The 14,486-nt window shown below is 36.2% G+C and overlaps 1 protein-coding gene across 1 annotated transcript; it reads right to left on the bottom strand.

Moving 5' to 3' along the window:
• Positions 1-316: 316 nt before the first annotated feature.
• On the bottom strand, positions 317-14,149 carry LOC137234821 (uncharacterized). Its single transcript, XM_067758207.1, has 4 exons — positions 13,785-14,149; positions 7,032-7,226; positions 2,467-2,597; positions 317-645 (listed from the first exon to the last, which is right to left on the bottom strand). The coding sequence occupies exons 1-4, from the start codon at positions 14,147-14,149 to the stop codon at positions 317-319; spliced, it is 1,020 nt and encodes a 339-aa protein (XP_067614308.1).
• Between the last annotated feature and the right edge of the window lie 337 nt (positions 14,150-14,486).

Here is a 14,486-nt window from a genome sequence, read left to right as displayed (position 1 = left end):
GAAATCGTAAATTTTTTGCTTTCACACAGAAGTATCTGCTCGATTATTATGACAGATGAAATGTCAAAATAATAATAACAATAATAAGATCGCGGATTTAAATTGTTAATAACAACAATATTGAATTGGTTTAGAAAAGTAAACGTACAATGCAGGAAAATAATTATTTAAAAGAAATATTCGTGGCATATACTGCAAGTATGCAAGCTTTGCAATCGATGCAAGCAAGTTACGACAACGCCGTTGCTTTGCAAAGAAAACGAAAGGAGAAGAATTCTTTAATTTTGCAGCATCTGAGACGACAGCAGATGTACCTTTACGGGTTAATGGCAACGAAAGCCTTTTTGGGTTCTTTATTGTCTTGAGCTGTTTCTTTCAATGCGTTGGCCTTCTCTTCCTCAATTTTCATGAATTTGTTTTCGTTTTCTTCACTTTTTTTCATGTAATTAGTTATTTCCACTGACACCGCCTCAAATTTCTCCATGACTTTCGTGTGAACACTGACAATATTTTTTTTCTTTTTCGGTTCGATCGCAGACGAGCCTGGTAGTGGCGACGGTGGGTTGGACCAGGGCTGCGGTGTAGAAGGGGTAGATGTGAGTTGTGGTGATGGTGTTGTGGGTACTGAAGATGCGGTACTTGATTCTGTTTAAAATAAAAATTTTAATAAAAATATGGCATGTTTTTAATATACTCGTAACACAATAAAAATATAAACCGAGCATTAACATTGTTTCTCTGTTTTTTTTTTTTATTAAGTAGAAGAAAATGAAAAAGTTCTGCAGGGCGATATCAAAAGCCCTTGGAGTCTTGGCATGGATACTGTTCGTGGTATTACATATATAAATAAATTAGCGGTACCCGACAGATGCTGTTCTGGGTCACCTTGGTCCACATTTTAGTCAATATCTCGAAAACGCCCCCACATATACAACTACCACCACTTCCTTTTAAAACCCTTATTAATACCTTTAATTTGATACCCATAACGTACAAACACATTCTACAGTCACCTCTGGTCCACCTTTATGGCGATATCTCGAAAAGGCGTCCACCTGTAGAACTAAGCCCCACTCCCTTTTAAAATACTCATTAACACCTTTCATGATACCCATATCGTACAAAAAATTCTAGAGTCACCCCTGGTCCACCTTTATAACGACATCTAGAAAAGGCGACCACCTATAGAACTATGGCCCGCTGCCTTTTAAAATATCCATCGGACGTCCCTGATCTCTCCAGTTTTTTCTTCTCGCGAAACCTGACATTATCTGCGACCTTATTTACAACATGGACGTCCCAAATGTCGACCATTTTAAACATCCACATCGATGGCTCTACGCTACCGACTGCCCTACACCCAAAATTCATGGGTGTGACGTTTGATCAGGATCTACATTTTGGTGAGCATGCAGCCGAAATTGTACCGAAAATCCAGAGCCGTAATATAATTCTCAAATTCCTTTCTGAGAGTACTTGTGGAAAAGACAAAGAAACGCTCATTACCATATACAAAGCAATTGGCCAGCCGATTGCATGCTACGCGTCCCCTATATGGTCGCCAAGCCTAAAATCTACTCAGTGGAAGAAGCTACAGGCCTGCCAAAATACTGCTCTCAGAACCGCCACGGGATTGTCTCCTTATGTCCCCAGAACACCATCTAAAAATTATTATCCCTAAAAAGACATAACGTTTAAAATTGAAAAATTAACAGGCGTCGGACCTTTATGCCAGGAATTGGCCGGTGAATCCAGTACTCAAAGAACAGTACCCAAACTTGCGGAAGAGGAACGCACACTCCCCAGGAAAACACGAGTCAGTCTAGCTCAACTTCGATCTGGATACTGTAACAGATTGAACCTTACCTTTCCAGAATCAACCCCGACATACAAAATGTGTGCCCTGCTTGTAATGTGTCCCCACATGACACCAACCATCTCTTTAATTGTAATGTGGAACCAACGTCTGTAACACCCCTTTCATTATGGTCCACCCCTGTCGAAACAGCAAGTTTCCTTGTTAGAGGACATTGATGGCAATTTGTGATCGATCACACCTATTGGACGGGGCGAAGCACTGCTACAACACTAACAACAAACCACCACCAAAAAAACTTCGGACCTCTGTGCCAGAAATTATCCGGCGAACCCCGTTCCTATAGTCATATACCCTAAACTCAATAGAGGAAAGCAATGTCCCCAGGGAGGCGTAGGTCACTCTAGCCCAACTTCGATATGAATACTGTAACAGGATTTTGATGACTTGTGAGTATTCCCTCCTCTTGGATGGGGCAAAGCACTGCTACAACAACAAAGGCCTCTCGGCTGTTATCTGTTTGCGCGCATTACAAATCAATAGCAATACTCTTCCAGGTCTTGTAGTAATGCCGAGAGGCCGTCAAAATTTTCTGTCGGAAAGGATAGCAATGGTTATGGTTGGCACACGATACACATATACATACATACCATCGATGCTCTCCAACATAAGTTCACAAAACCGATTGGCCTTAAAGCCACCAATTATTTGATTCACTCTGGCATAAAACGGCCATATTGACGGTGATCCTCCCGAAGGACCCATTTCCACTCTTTCTTTGCTAAAACAAATTATCAATTTTTGTTGTTATATCGGCCTACTGATTTTAAGATCGCGGGTTCGAATCAATTGGCACGAACCAGAATGGAAGTAGGATTAATGAAGACAAACAAAAAACCGCTGTGGTGGCTGAATGGTTATAGCAGCGGCGCCTAAACGTTGCCGATGAAGGAATTTAGCAGTTCCCGAAATGGATCTATACAACGAGATTTGGCAGTTGTCTAAAATTTTTTCTTTCTTCTATTCTAATTTAAAAATTTTTTCAATTAAGAAAAAATTTACCATAACAATAATAATGATAAAAAATTATTGTTAGGGCTTGAGCTCGATTCGAACCCGCGATCTTAAAATCAGTAGGCCGATATAACAACAAAAATTGTTAATACATCCCAGAGCACGGGGAAAAAAGTGTCAATAAAATATGACACTATGGCAGCATTGCCAACAAACAAGTCCAATTTTCACAGCTATTCTGCAACAGATGTCGCAGTGTTGTGAATATCAATTGGCACGAACCAGAATGGAAGTAGGATTAATGAAGACTAACAAAAAACCGCTGTGGTGGCTGAATGGTTATAGCAGCGGCGCCTAAACGTTGCCGATGAAGGAATTTAGCATTTCCCGAAATGGATCTATACAACGAGCTTTGGCAGTTGCCTAAAATTTTTTCTTTCTTCTATTCTAATTTAAAAATTTTTTCAATTAAGAAAAAATTTTTCATAACAATAATAATGATAAAAAATTATTGTTAGGCCTTGAGCTCGATTCGAACCCGCGATCTTAAAATCAGTAGGCCGATATAACAACAAAAATTGTTAATACATCCCAGAGCACGGGAAAAAAGTGTCAATAAAATATGACACTATGGCAGCATTGCCAACAAACAAGTCCAATTTTCACAGCTATTCTGCAACATATGTCGCAGTGTTGTGAATATCAATTGGCACGAACCAGAATGGAAGTAGGATTAATGAAGACAAACAAAAAACCGCTGTGGTGGCTGAATGATTATAGCAGCGGCGCCTAAACGTTGCCGATGAAGGAATTTAGCAGTTCCCGAAATGGATCTATACAACGAGATTTGGCAGTTGTCTAAAATTTTTTCTTTCTTCTATTCTAATTTAAAAATTTTTTCAATTAAGAAAAAATTTATCATAACAATAATAATGATAAAAAATTATTGTTAGGCCTTGAGCTCGATTCGAACCCGCGATCTTAAAATCAGTAGGCCGATATAACAACAAAAATTGTTAATACATCCCAGAGCACGGGAAAAAAGTGTCAATAAAATATGACACTATGGCAGCATTGCCAACAAACAAGTCCAATTTTCACAGCTATTCTGCAACAGATGTCGCAGTGTTGTGAATATCAATTGGCACGAACCAGAATGGAAGTAGGATTAATGAAGACAAACAAAAAACCGCTGTGGTGGCTGAATGATTATAGCAGCGGCCCTAAACGTTGCCGATGAAGGAATTTAGCAGTTCCCGAAATGGATCTATACAACGAGATTTGGCAGTTGTCTAAAATTTTTTCTTTCTTCTATTCTAATTTAAAAATTTTTTCAATTAAGAAAAAATTTATCATAACAATAATAATGATAAAAAATTATTGTTAGGCCTTGAGCTCGATTCGAACCCGCGATCTTAAAATCAGTAGGCCGATATAACAACAAAAATTGTTAATACATCCCAGAGCACGGGGAAAAAAGTGTCAATAAAATATGACACTATGGCAACATTGCCAACAAACAAGTCCAATTTTCACAGCTATTCTGCAACAGATGTCGCAGTGTTGTGAATATCAATTGGCACGAACCAGAATGGAAGTAGGATTAATGAAGACAAACAAAAAACCGCTGTGGTGGCTGAATGGTTATAGCAGCGGCGCCTAAACGTTGCCGATGAAGGAATTTAGCATTTCCCGAAATGGATCTATACAACGAGCTTTGGCAGTTGCCTAAAATTTTTTCTTTCTTCTATTCTAATTTAAAAATTTTTTCAATTAAGAAAAAATTTATCATAACAATAATAATGATAAAAAATTATTGTTAGGCCTTGAGCTCGATTCGATCCCGCGATCTTAAAATCAGTAGGCCGATATAACAACAAAAATTGTTAATACATCCCAGAGCACGGGGAAAAAAGTGTCAATAAAATATGACACTATGGCAGCATTGCCAACAAACAAGTCCAATTTTCACAGCTATTCTGCAACAGATGTCGCAGTGTTGTGAATATCAATTGGCACGAACCAGAATGGAAGTAGGATTAATGAAGACAAACAAAAAACCGCTGTGGTGGCTGAATGGTTATAGCAGCGGCGCCTAAACGTTGCCGATGAAGGAATTTAGCAGTTCCCGAAATGGATCTATACAACGAGCTTTGGCAGTTGTCTAAAATTTTTTCTTTCTTCTATTCTAATTTAAAAATTTTTTCAATTAAGAAAAAATTTATCATAACAATAATAATGATAAAAAATTATTGTTAGGCCTTGAGCTCGATTCGAACCCGCGATCTTAAAATCAGTAGGCCGATATAACAACAAAAATTGTTAATACATCCCAGAGCACGGGAAAAAAGTGTCAATAAAATATGACACTATGGCAGCATTGCCAACAAACAAGTCCAATTTTCACAGCTATTCTGCAACAGATGTCGCAGTGTTGTGAATATCAATTGGCACGAACCAGAATGGAAGTAGGATTAATGAAGACAAACAAAAAACCGCTGTGGTGGCTGAATGAATATAGCAGCGGCGCCTAAACGTTGCCGATGAAGGAATTTAGCAGTTCCCGAAATGGATCTATACAACGAGCTTTGGCAGTTGTCTAAAATTTTTTCTTTCTTCTATTCTAATTTAAAAATTTTTTCAATTAAGAAAAAATTTATCATAACAATAATAATGATAAAAAATTATTGTTAGGCCTTGAGCTCGATTCGAACCCGCGATCCTAAAACAAATTATGTTTGCTTAGTCCCACTTTTAATTTAATTGTTATATAAATATGGTAATTTTATACGACAGCATGACACTGCTAATACGCGTCCAATATCAAGAGAGGTGTCAAACGACGCGTCTTGATATCAGTATTAATAATTTTAACTCGCTCAAAAGATATTAACGAAAAATCGAAAAATTACCCGCGGGTCCCTCCGAAACCGGGGGTTACTTTAGCTCACAACTGCTAAAATCCAACCAAAAACATCAGGACCACGAATCCGAGAGCGGAAATTCAAAATTTTATTTCTGTCAAAAGTTATTTCCAAAAAACCGAAAAATGGCCCGGAGCGCTCCGAAACCGGGGGTGAGATCCATAGTATTTTTGCGCAGAACACCTTTCTGCATTGGCGGCCTTCGGCCGCGCTTATAAAAAATTACCTTGGGTGAGTCCAACACCGGTTTGGAGACCAAAACTATATCCGCGCAAAACACTTTTACCCAAAGTTTTTCTTGTGGGTACTACAAAATCATCAAAACAACAACAACCACATGAAAATTTTCAATTGTTTGCAATTGTCTCCGAAACGAAATAAAATTTGGAATTTCCGCCTTCGGATTCGTGGTCCTGGGATCAAAACGCGTCTTTTGACACCTCTCATGATATTTTTTGATAAGTTTTAGCAGTTGTGAGCTAAAGTACACAATTACTTTTTTTGTTAATAGTCTAGTTGAGGGGTCGACTGCTAATACACTTAAAATATTAACTCGTTCAAAAGATATTGAGGAAAAACCGAAAAAAACCCGCGGGTACCTCTGAAACCGGGGGTGGGATCCATAGTATTTTTGCGCAGAACACCTTTCTGAGTTGGTGGCCTTCGGCCGCGCTTATAAAAAATAACCCTGGGCTATGCCATGCCAAGTCCGGGTGTGTGGTATAACCGTGGCTACTGCCACGGTAATGCACAATTTTTTTTGTGGGTACAAGCACAACAACAACCACATGAAAATCGCCAACTTCAACGGCAAATATCTCCAGACATAGATAAAATTTTTCTTTTCCGCCATCGGATTATTGTTCTCGAGATTAATACGCATCTTTTGACACCACTCTCGATATTTTTGGTAGCGTATTAGCAGACTAGACTATTACCCTTTTTTTTTGCCAGAACACCTTTTTGCATTGGCGGCCTTCGGCCGCGCTTATAAAAAATTACCCTGGGTGGGTCCAACACCGGTTTGGATACCAAAACTATATCCGCGCAAAACACTTATGTTCAAAATTTTTTGTGGGTACGCCAACATTACAACACCCACATGAAAATCGCCAAATTCAACTGCAAATATCTCCGGACAGAGATAAAATTTTTATTTTCTGGTTTCGGATTATTATTTTCGAGATTATTACGCGTCTTTTGACACCTTTGATATTTTTGGACGCGTATTAGCAGTGTCATTCTGTCGTATAGAATTACCATAAATATTTTCTTACCGGTATCGCTGGGTAAAATTTGCGATCTTGACTTGAATATCTCGAGCGGTGTAATTGTAGCCTAACTTTGCCAACTCGTTTGCCATCTCTTTATATATATGGCCATTCTTTCGCGAAGATCGAAGATCAGCAGCACGCTCTTCCCACAAATCCAGGATAGCCACTTCGCCATCTCCAGCCCAAAACGATCGTTTTCTTTAAGGTTTTGGTGCTAAAAGAACAAAATTCATTTAATTTTTAATGTCCATGTGTGTATATAAAAAGTATATATATTTATTTACTCATTATCACTATTATTTTGCATTATGAAAACAAGAAATTCTGGTTTTTAAATTCAATTAAATTTTTTTAGCGCATATAATGACATTGCTAACTGACAGACAATGACATTTACTTTGGCAAATGACATTTTTAAGCACTGAACACACCAAAAACTAAGCAGCGGAACGCTGCCAACAGAGTTGCATTGTGCTTTTGACTTCATTAGGCATTCGATTAGCTACTAATGAAATAATTATAGATTCGAATTTTGTAGGGAAGATTGAGCTCAATAAGCGTCTTAATGTAGAAAATTGCCTTTATTATTCAATAATCCGTCTGTGTGTAATTAGTATTAGTTTTATAGGTTGACGCCTTTTCGATGTATCGCATTATAGGTGGACCAGGGGTGACTCTAGACTTTGTTTGTATGATATGGGTATCAAATAAAAGGTGTTAATGAATACTTTTAAAAGGAAGTGGGCCTTCGTTCTATAGGTGGTCGCCTTTTCGAGATATCGCCATAAAGGTGGACCAGGGGTGACTCTAGAATATGTTTGTACGATATGGGTATCAAACGAAAGGTGTTAATGAGTATTTTAAAAGGGCGTGGGGCTTAGTTCTATAGGTGGACGCCTTTTCGAGATATCGCCATAAAGGTGGACCAGGGGTGACTCTAGAATGTGTTTGTACGATATTGGTATCAAATTAATGGTATTAATGAGAGTTTTAAAAGGGAGCGGTGGTAGTTGTATATGTGAAGGCGTTTTCCAGATATCAATCAAAATGTGGACCAGGGTGACCCAGAACATCATCTGTTGGATACCGGTAATTTATTTATATATGTAATACCTGCCAAGATTTCAAGGGTTTTTTATTTCGCCCTGCAGAACTTTTTCATTTTCTTCTACTTAATATGGTAGGTGTCACAACCATTTTACAAAGTTTTTTCTAAAGTTATATTTCGCGTCAATAAATCAATCCAATTACCATGTTTCATCCCTTTTTTCGTATTTGGTATAGAATTATCGCATTTTTCATTTTTCGTAATTTTCGATATCGAAAAAGTGGGCGTGTTCATAGTCGGATTTCGTTAATTTTTTATACCAAGATAAAGTGAGTTCAGATAAGTACGTGAAGTAAGTTCAGTAAAGATATGTCGATTTTTGCTCATGTTATCGTGTTAACGGCCATGCAGAAGGACAGACGGACGATTCTGTATAAAAACTGGGCGTGGCTTCTACCGATTTCGCCCATTTTACCAGAAAAAATTTACGTTATAAAATCTATGCCCCTACCAAATTTCAAAAGGATTGGTAAATTTTTGTTCGACTTATGACATTAAAAGTATCCAGACAAATTAAATAAAAAAGGGCGGAGCCATGCCCATTTTGAAATTTTCTTTTATTTTTGTATTTTGTTGCACCATATTATTACTGCAGTTGAATGTTGACATAATTTACTTATATGCTGTAAAGATATTAAATTTTTGTTAAAATTTTACTTAAAAAAAATTTTTTTTTAAAAGTGGGCGTGGTCCTTCTCCGATTTTGCAAATTTTTATTAAGCGTACATATAGTAATAGGAGTAACGTTCCTGCCAAATTTCATCGTGGTATCTTCAACGACTGCCAAATTTCAGCTTGCAAAACTTTTTAATTATCTTCTTTTAAAAGTGGGTGGTGTCATGCTCGTTGTCCAAAGTTTTACTAGTTTTCTCTTCTGCGTCATATGTTCAACTCACCTACCAAGTTTCATCGCTTTATCTGTCTTTGGTAATGAATTATTGCACTTTTTCGGTTTTTCGAAATTTTCGATATCGAAAAAGTGGGCGTGGTTATAGTCCGATATCGTTCATTTTAAATAGCGATCTGAGATTAGTGCTCAGGAACCTACGTACCAAATTTCATCAAGATACCTCAAAATTTAATCAAGTTATCGTGTTAACGGACGGACGGACGGACGGAAATGGCTCAATCAAATTTTTTTTCGATACTGATGATTTTGATATATGGAAGTCTATATCTATCTCGATTCCCTTATACCTGTACAAGCAACCGTTATCCAATCAAACTTAATATACTCTGTGAGCTCCGCTCAACTGAGTATAAAAATAGGTAGGTACTTTGTGTGAGGATGCAAAGTTTAACGTTTTTTGTGGCCTGCATGTAAAAACTATGACTAAGAATCACGTATTTTAAAAATATATGACGTAAACGTAAGTATTTGCTAAAATTTGGTGATATTTTAAGCTTCTAACCGTAAAAATGGGGCAAAAATGAGAGTTTATATGAGGTATATAATATATGTACCACCGATCTCTATGATTTTTTCAGACAAAAATATATGCAATATACGTAAGCATTTGGTGAAATTTGAAGCTTTTAGCTGTTAAAATGGGGCAGAAATCGCGAAAAGTTTCTTATTTGAACAATCGGTTGTATGAGAGATATACAATATATACCACTGATCTCTATGGTTTTTTCATACAACAATATATGCTAAATACGTAAGCAATAGGTAAAATTTGAAGCTTGTAGCTGTAAAAATGGCGGCCACCGTGGTGTGATGGTAGCGTGCTCCGCCTACCACACCGTATGCCCCGGGTTCACACACCGTGCAAAGCAACATCAAAATTTTAGAAATAAGGTGTTTCAATTAGAAGAACATTTTCTAAGCGGTGTCGCCCCTCGGCGGTGTTTGGTAAGCGCTCCGGGTGTATTTCTGCCATGAAAAGCTCTCAGTGAAAACTCATCTGCCTTGCATATGCCGTTCGGAGTCGGCATAAAACATGTAGGTCCCGTCCGGCCGATTTGTAGGGAAAATTAATAGGAGCACGACGCAAATTGGAAGAGAAGCTCGGCCTTAAATCTTTTCGGAGATTATCGCGCCTTACATTTATTTTTTATTTTAGCTGTTAAAATGGGTCAGAAATTGCGAAAAGTTTCTTATCTGAACAATCGGTTGTATGAGATATATACTATATGTATATACCACCGATTTCTATCCTTTCTTCAGAAAACAATTTTTGCTATATACGTAAGCATTTAATGAAATTTGAAGCTTCTAGCTGTTAAAATGGGGCAGAAATTGCGAAAATTTCTTATCTGAACAATCGGTTGTATGAGATATATACTATACATACCACCGATCTCTATGCTTTTTTCAGACAACAATATATGCTATATACGTAAGCATTTGGTGAAATTTTAAGCTTCTAGCTGTTAAAATGGGGCAGAAATTGCGAAAAGTTTCTTATCTGAACAATCGGTTGTATGAGATATATACTATATATACCACCGATCTCAATATTTTTTTCAAACAACAATATATACTATATACGTAAGCATTTGGTGAAATTTGAAGCTTTTAGCTGTTAAAAAGGTGCTGAAATTGCGAAAATATATATATAATACATATATATACTATATATATACTATATATACCACCATACATATACAATATATAGAACCAAACTCTATGATTTTTGCAGACAACAATATATGCTATACACGCAAGCATTCGTTGAAATTTGAAGCCTCTAGCTCTTAAATTGGGGCAGTAATTATAAAAAGTTTCTTATCTGAACAATCGGTTGTGGGGGATATATACTATATATACGACCGATCTCATCCATTTTTTCAGACAACAATTTGTGCAATATACGAAAGCATATGGTGAAGTTTGAAGCTTCAATCTGATAAATTGAGGATGAAATGGCAAAAATCCTCTTTTTCTGAAAAATCGGTTGTATGGAGGATATATGCTATAGTGGTCCGATCGGGCCGTTCCCTACAAATGTTTAAATTGAGGGACTAGTTTGCATACAAACAGACAGACGGACATGGCTAAATCAACTCAGCTCTTCATCCTGATTATTTCGGTATACTTAATGGTGGTTCTATCTATTTTCCTTTAAAGACTTACAATTTAGGGATTCGTGACGAAATTAATATACCATTTCATTTTCATGAAAGGTATAATTAACAAAACAAAGATGCATATTGTATTGAGGAGCCGTGTTAAAATCCAGTACAACATATTTCTTTCAGTGTAACTCCAGTTACACTTCATATTGATCACTCTCATTATTGTTAACTAAACATTTCTTCAGTTCTGAATAAACCACACATTGAATTACAACGTCATTGCTTTTACCCTGCCAACAATTTAAATTTTGTAGAAAATTGTATTTTGTGAATTTTTCTTATTTCCGCATTTTATAATAATTTAATTTTGTAGAAAATTGAATTTTGTTAGAAAAAATTGTATTATCTTCGCATAGTATTATTAGAGTTTTTGTAGAAAATTTAGTTAGAAAAACTTTTACCATCTCTGCTTAGTATTATTAGAGTTTTTGTAGAAAACTGCATTTAGTTAGAAAAACTTTTGTTATCTCTGCATAGTATTATTAGAGCTTTTTTAGAAAATAGAATTTGGTTAGAAAAACTTTTATTATCTCTGCATAGTATTATTAGTTTTTGTAGAAAATTGAATTTGGTTAGAAAAATTTTATTATCCCCTCATTTATTATGTTAATTAATTTATTGTAGAAAATTGCTTTTTATTTAGTTTGAACTAATTTCTTATTATTAGAATTTTGAAAGTTCTTTTTTTTTTGTTTGCAAACCACACGTACTAACCGCCGATATAACACTGCCGCTGCTGTACCACCACCAAAAACTTTTACGGTCGCCATGTTGTGTTACCTTCCGTAATGCTGCTATTTCTTGGGTACGCCATGTGGCGTTACCTTCTCCGCCGTAATTGTCGTGGAGGGCGCCGCCTCCATATACTCACCATGTAAGTTGTTATTTTCATTAGCCTGGCGGTCTCCTCCGCCAGACACTCATTTATTAAAAAACCTTTATATGTAGTTTTCCAGCTTTACTGATCTATTAGGGTCAAGTGCAAATAAAATGTTATTTATTCCACCATTTAGCCCAACGTTTCGATAATTATCCTTATCTTCTTCAGGGGCGGTCTATATTTGTTTATAACAAAATACAAAAGACAAAAACAACATTAGAAATAAAATTACACGGTCTAAATTACATAGTTTCAAACAAAGTTTTGCACAATTATAAATTTGAATTTTACATGAAATATTACTTCACAAACAATTATTTATATTCACTCACATTGGTCTTTAAAAAACGATTTTATTATTACTTTACAAGAAAATTAATTAAACGCTACCATCACTATATGGTAAACTTGTCAAACTAAAACTAATTATCTGTGTCATAGGCATAATAAGTAAGTCGCGGCTATGTCTTGTGTATCTTCTTTCTTGTTCATTGCCTTTTCTCTGTTTTGCATTATTCTTAGGCTCTCGAGTGTGTACCTTGTTCTTTCTCTCGTCTCTTTGTCTATTATTTTTGTTGTTGTGAAATCTACTGTGTGTCTGTTGTTTACCGCGTGTTGTGATAACGCCGTGCTGTGTTTTTCTTTGTTGATATCGGCTTGGTGCTCTGCAAGTCGTGTGTTTAGCGCCCTCTTCGTAGTGCCAATATATATTTTGTTGCAATGTTCAGTTTCATTTCCTTTGCACTCTATTTGGTATACCACGTTACTTTGTTGTTGTATGTCGATCGGGCTTTTTGTTTTTGTAAAGAATGTTGATAGAGTGTGGTTTGATTTGTAAGCCAGTGTTACTTTTGCGTTTTTTGTTATGTGTTGTGCTAGATTTTCTGAGAGCCTGGGAATATAGGTCGTACTAAAATATTGTTTTGGCTCATTCGGCGACTCTTTCGTTGTGGTTTGTGTGGGAATATTTATTAATTCTTGTTGTTGACGGTCAATTAGATTACATATTAATTTATTGGGATAATTGTTACTTCTTAGCGTCATTTTGATTTTTTCTATATTAGCGTTATGAAAACATTGATTGCTGATGGTCAGTACTTTATGTATAAAATTTTTGGCGGTATTTAATTTATACTTAAAGGGTTGTGATGAAAGGAAATTTATTAGGCGACCAGACGATGTAGGTTTTGTGTACCAGTCAAGTATAATTTTATTGTTAGCTCTATATATGCGGGTGTCTAAGAAGGGGATGTTGTTGTTTTTTTCCATTTCAATGGTAAATTGCAGTCTATTGTGGTATTTGTTCAGTGTACTTAAGATAATTTCCGTGTCACTTCGTTTTATTATTGCAAATACGTCGTCTACGTATTTGACAAGAAATTTGATACCAGTGTTTTGTTGTTGGTTCAGCTCAGAGTACATATTGTGTATAAGGTCGTCCATCACAATGTCCGCTATGGTGGGGGAAAGTGGGTTACCCATCGGCATTCCAAATGTTTGTTGGTAAATATTGTTATTGTACATGAAATAGTTATTTTCTTTTAAGCAGAACTCTAATATGGTTAAAAATTTGTTTTTCGGTATGTTTGTGTGTTGTTGGACTTTTTCCCATTTTTTCATGACTATCTTTATTGCTAAAGCCGTCGGTATGTTGGTGAAGAGCGAGACGACATCGAGCGATACTAACACATCATCATTGCATACATTTACATCAGCTAATCTATTTTGCAAGTCAAATGAATTTTTAATGTTGTAGTCTTCTGATATTAGTGGCGTCAAGATTTTTCCTAAATATATGGACAATTCATAACATGGAACATTTATAGAAGACGAAATTGGACGTAAGGGGCATTCGGGTTTGTGGATTTTGGGTAAACCATAAAGTCTCGGTGCGGTTGCTGCCGAGCTTGCGAGCTGTTGTTTTTCTCTGTAGTTTATGTGCTTTCCTTTGTATAATTCGTTCACAATGCTATTGTTTTTCTTTTGCAGTTTTGTTGTGGGATCGACTCTGACGACTTTGTATGTGTTCTTGTCGCCTAGTAGTTGGTTCATTTTTTCCATATAGTCTGTCTTGTATAGCGCAACAGTTCTATTTCCTTTATCCGCATCCGTAATAACTATGTTGTCTCTGTGTAAATGTAAAAATGTTCTAGTTTTGTTGTATGTCTCTATGATGGTGAAACGTTGGGCTAAATGGTGGAATAAATAATATTTTATTTGCACTTGACCCTAATAGATCAGTAAAGCTGGAAAACTACATATAAATTAATAAAACTGATCGGAAATTACCATTAAAAAACCTTTATTTTAAACTTTACTTTTTAAAAACACTTTTTTTATTCTCAATATAAATTGGAAGCACGTCCGTTGTATAAAGTTGCCTAAAATA

This window comes from Eurosta solidaginis, chromosome X (genome assembly GCF_040869045.1).
Source record: "Eurosta solidaginis isolate ZX-2024a chromosome X, ASM4086904v1, whole genome shotgun sequence".
Taxonomy (NCBI): domain Eukaryota; kingdom Metazoa; phylum Arthropoda; class Insecta; order Diptera; family Tephritidae; genus Eurosta; species Eurosta solidaginis.
This window is presented reverse-complemented; position numbering and strand designations above follow the sequence as displayed.

Coding starts and splice junctions, on each gene's coding strand:
- LOC137234821 (XM_067758207.1), bottom strand. CDS start 14,149: ATGAACCAACTACTAGGCGACAAGAACACATACAAAGTCGTCAGAGTC. Junction 7,227..13,784: donor AATGTATGCAATGATGATGT/GTTAGTATCGCT, acceptor AAAACCTTAAAG/AAAACGATCGTTTTGGGCTG. Junction 2,598..7,031: donor AATTTTACCCAGCGATACCG/GTAAGAAAATAT, acceptor AATTTGTTTTAG/CAAAGAAAGAGTGGAAATGG.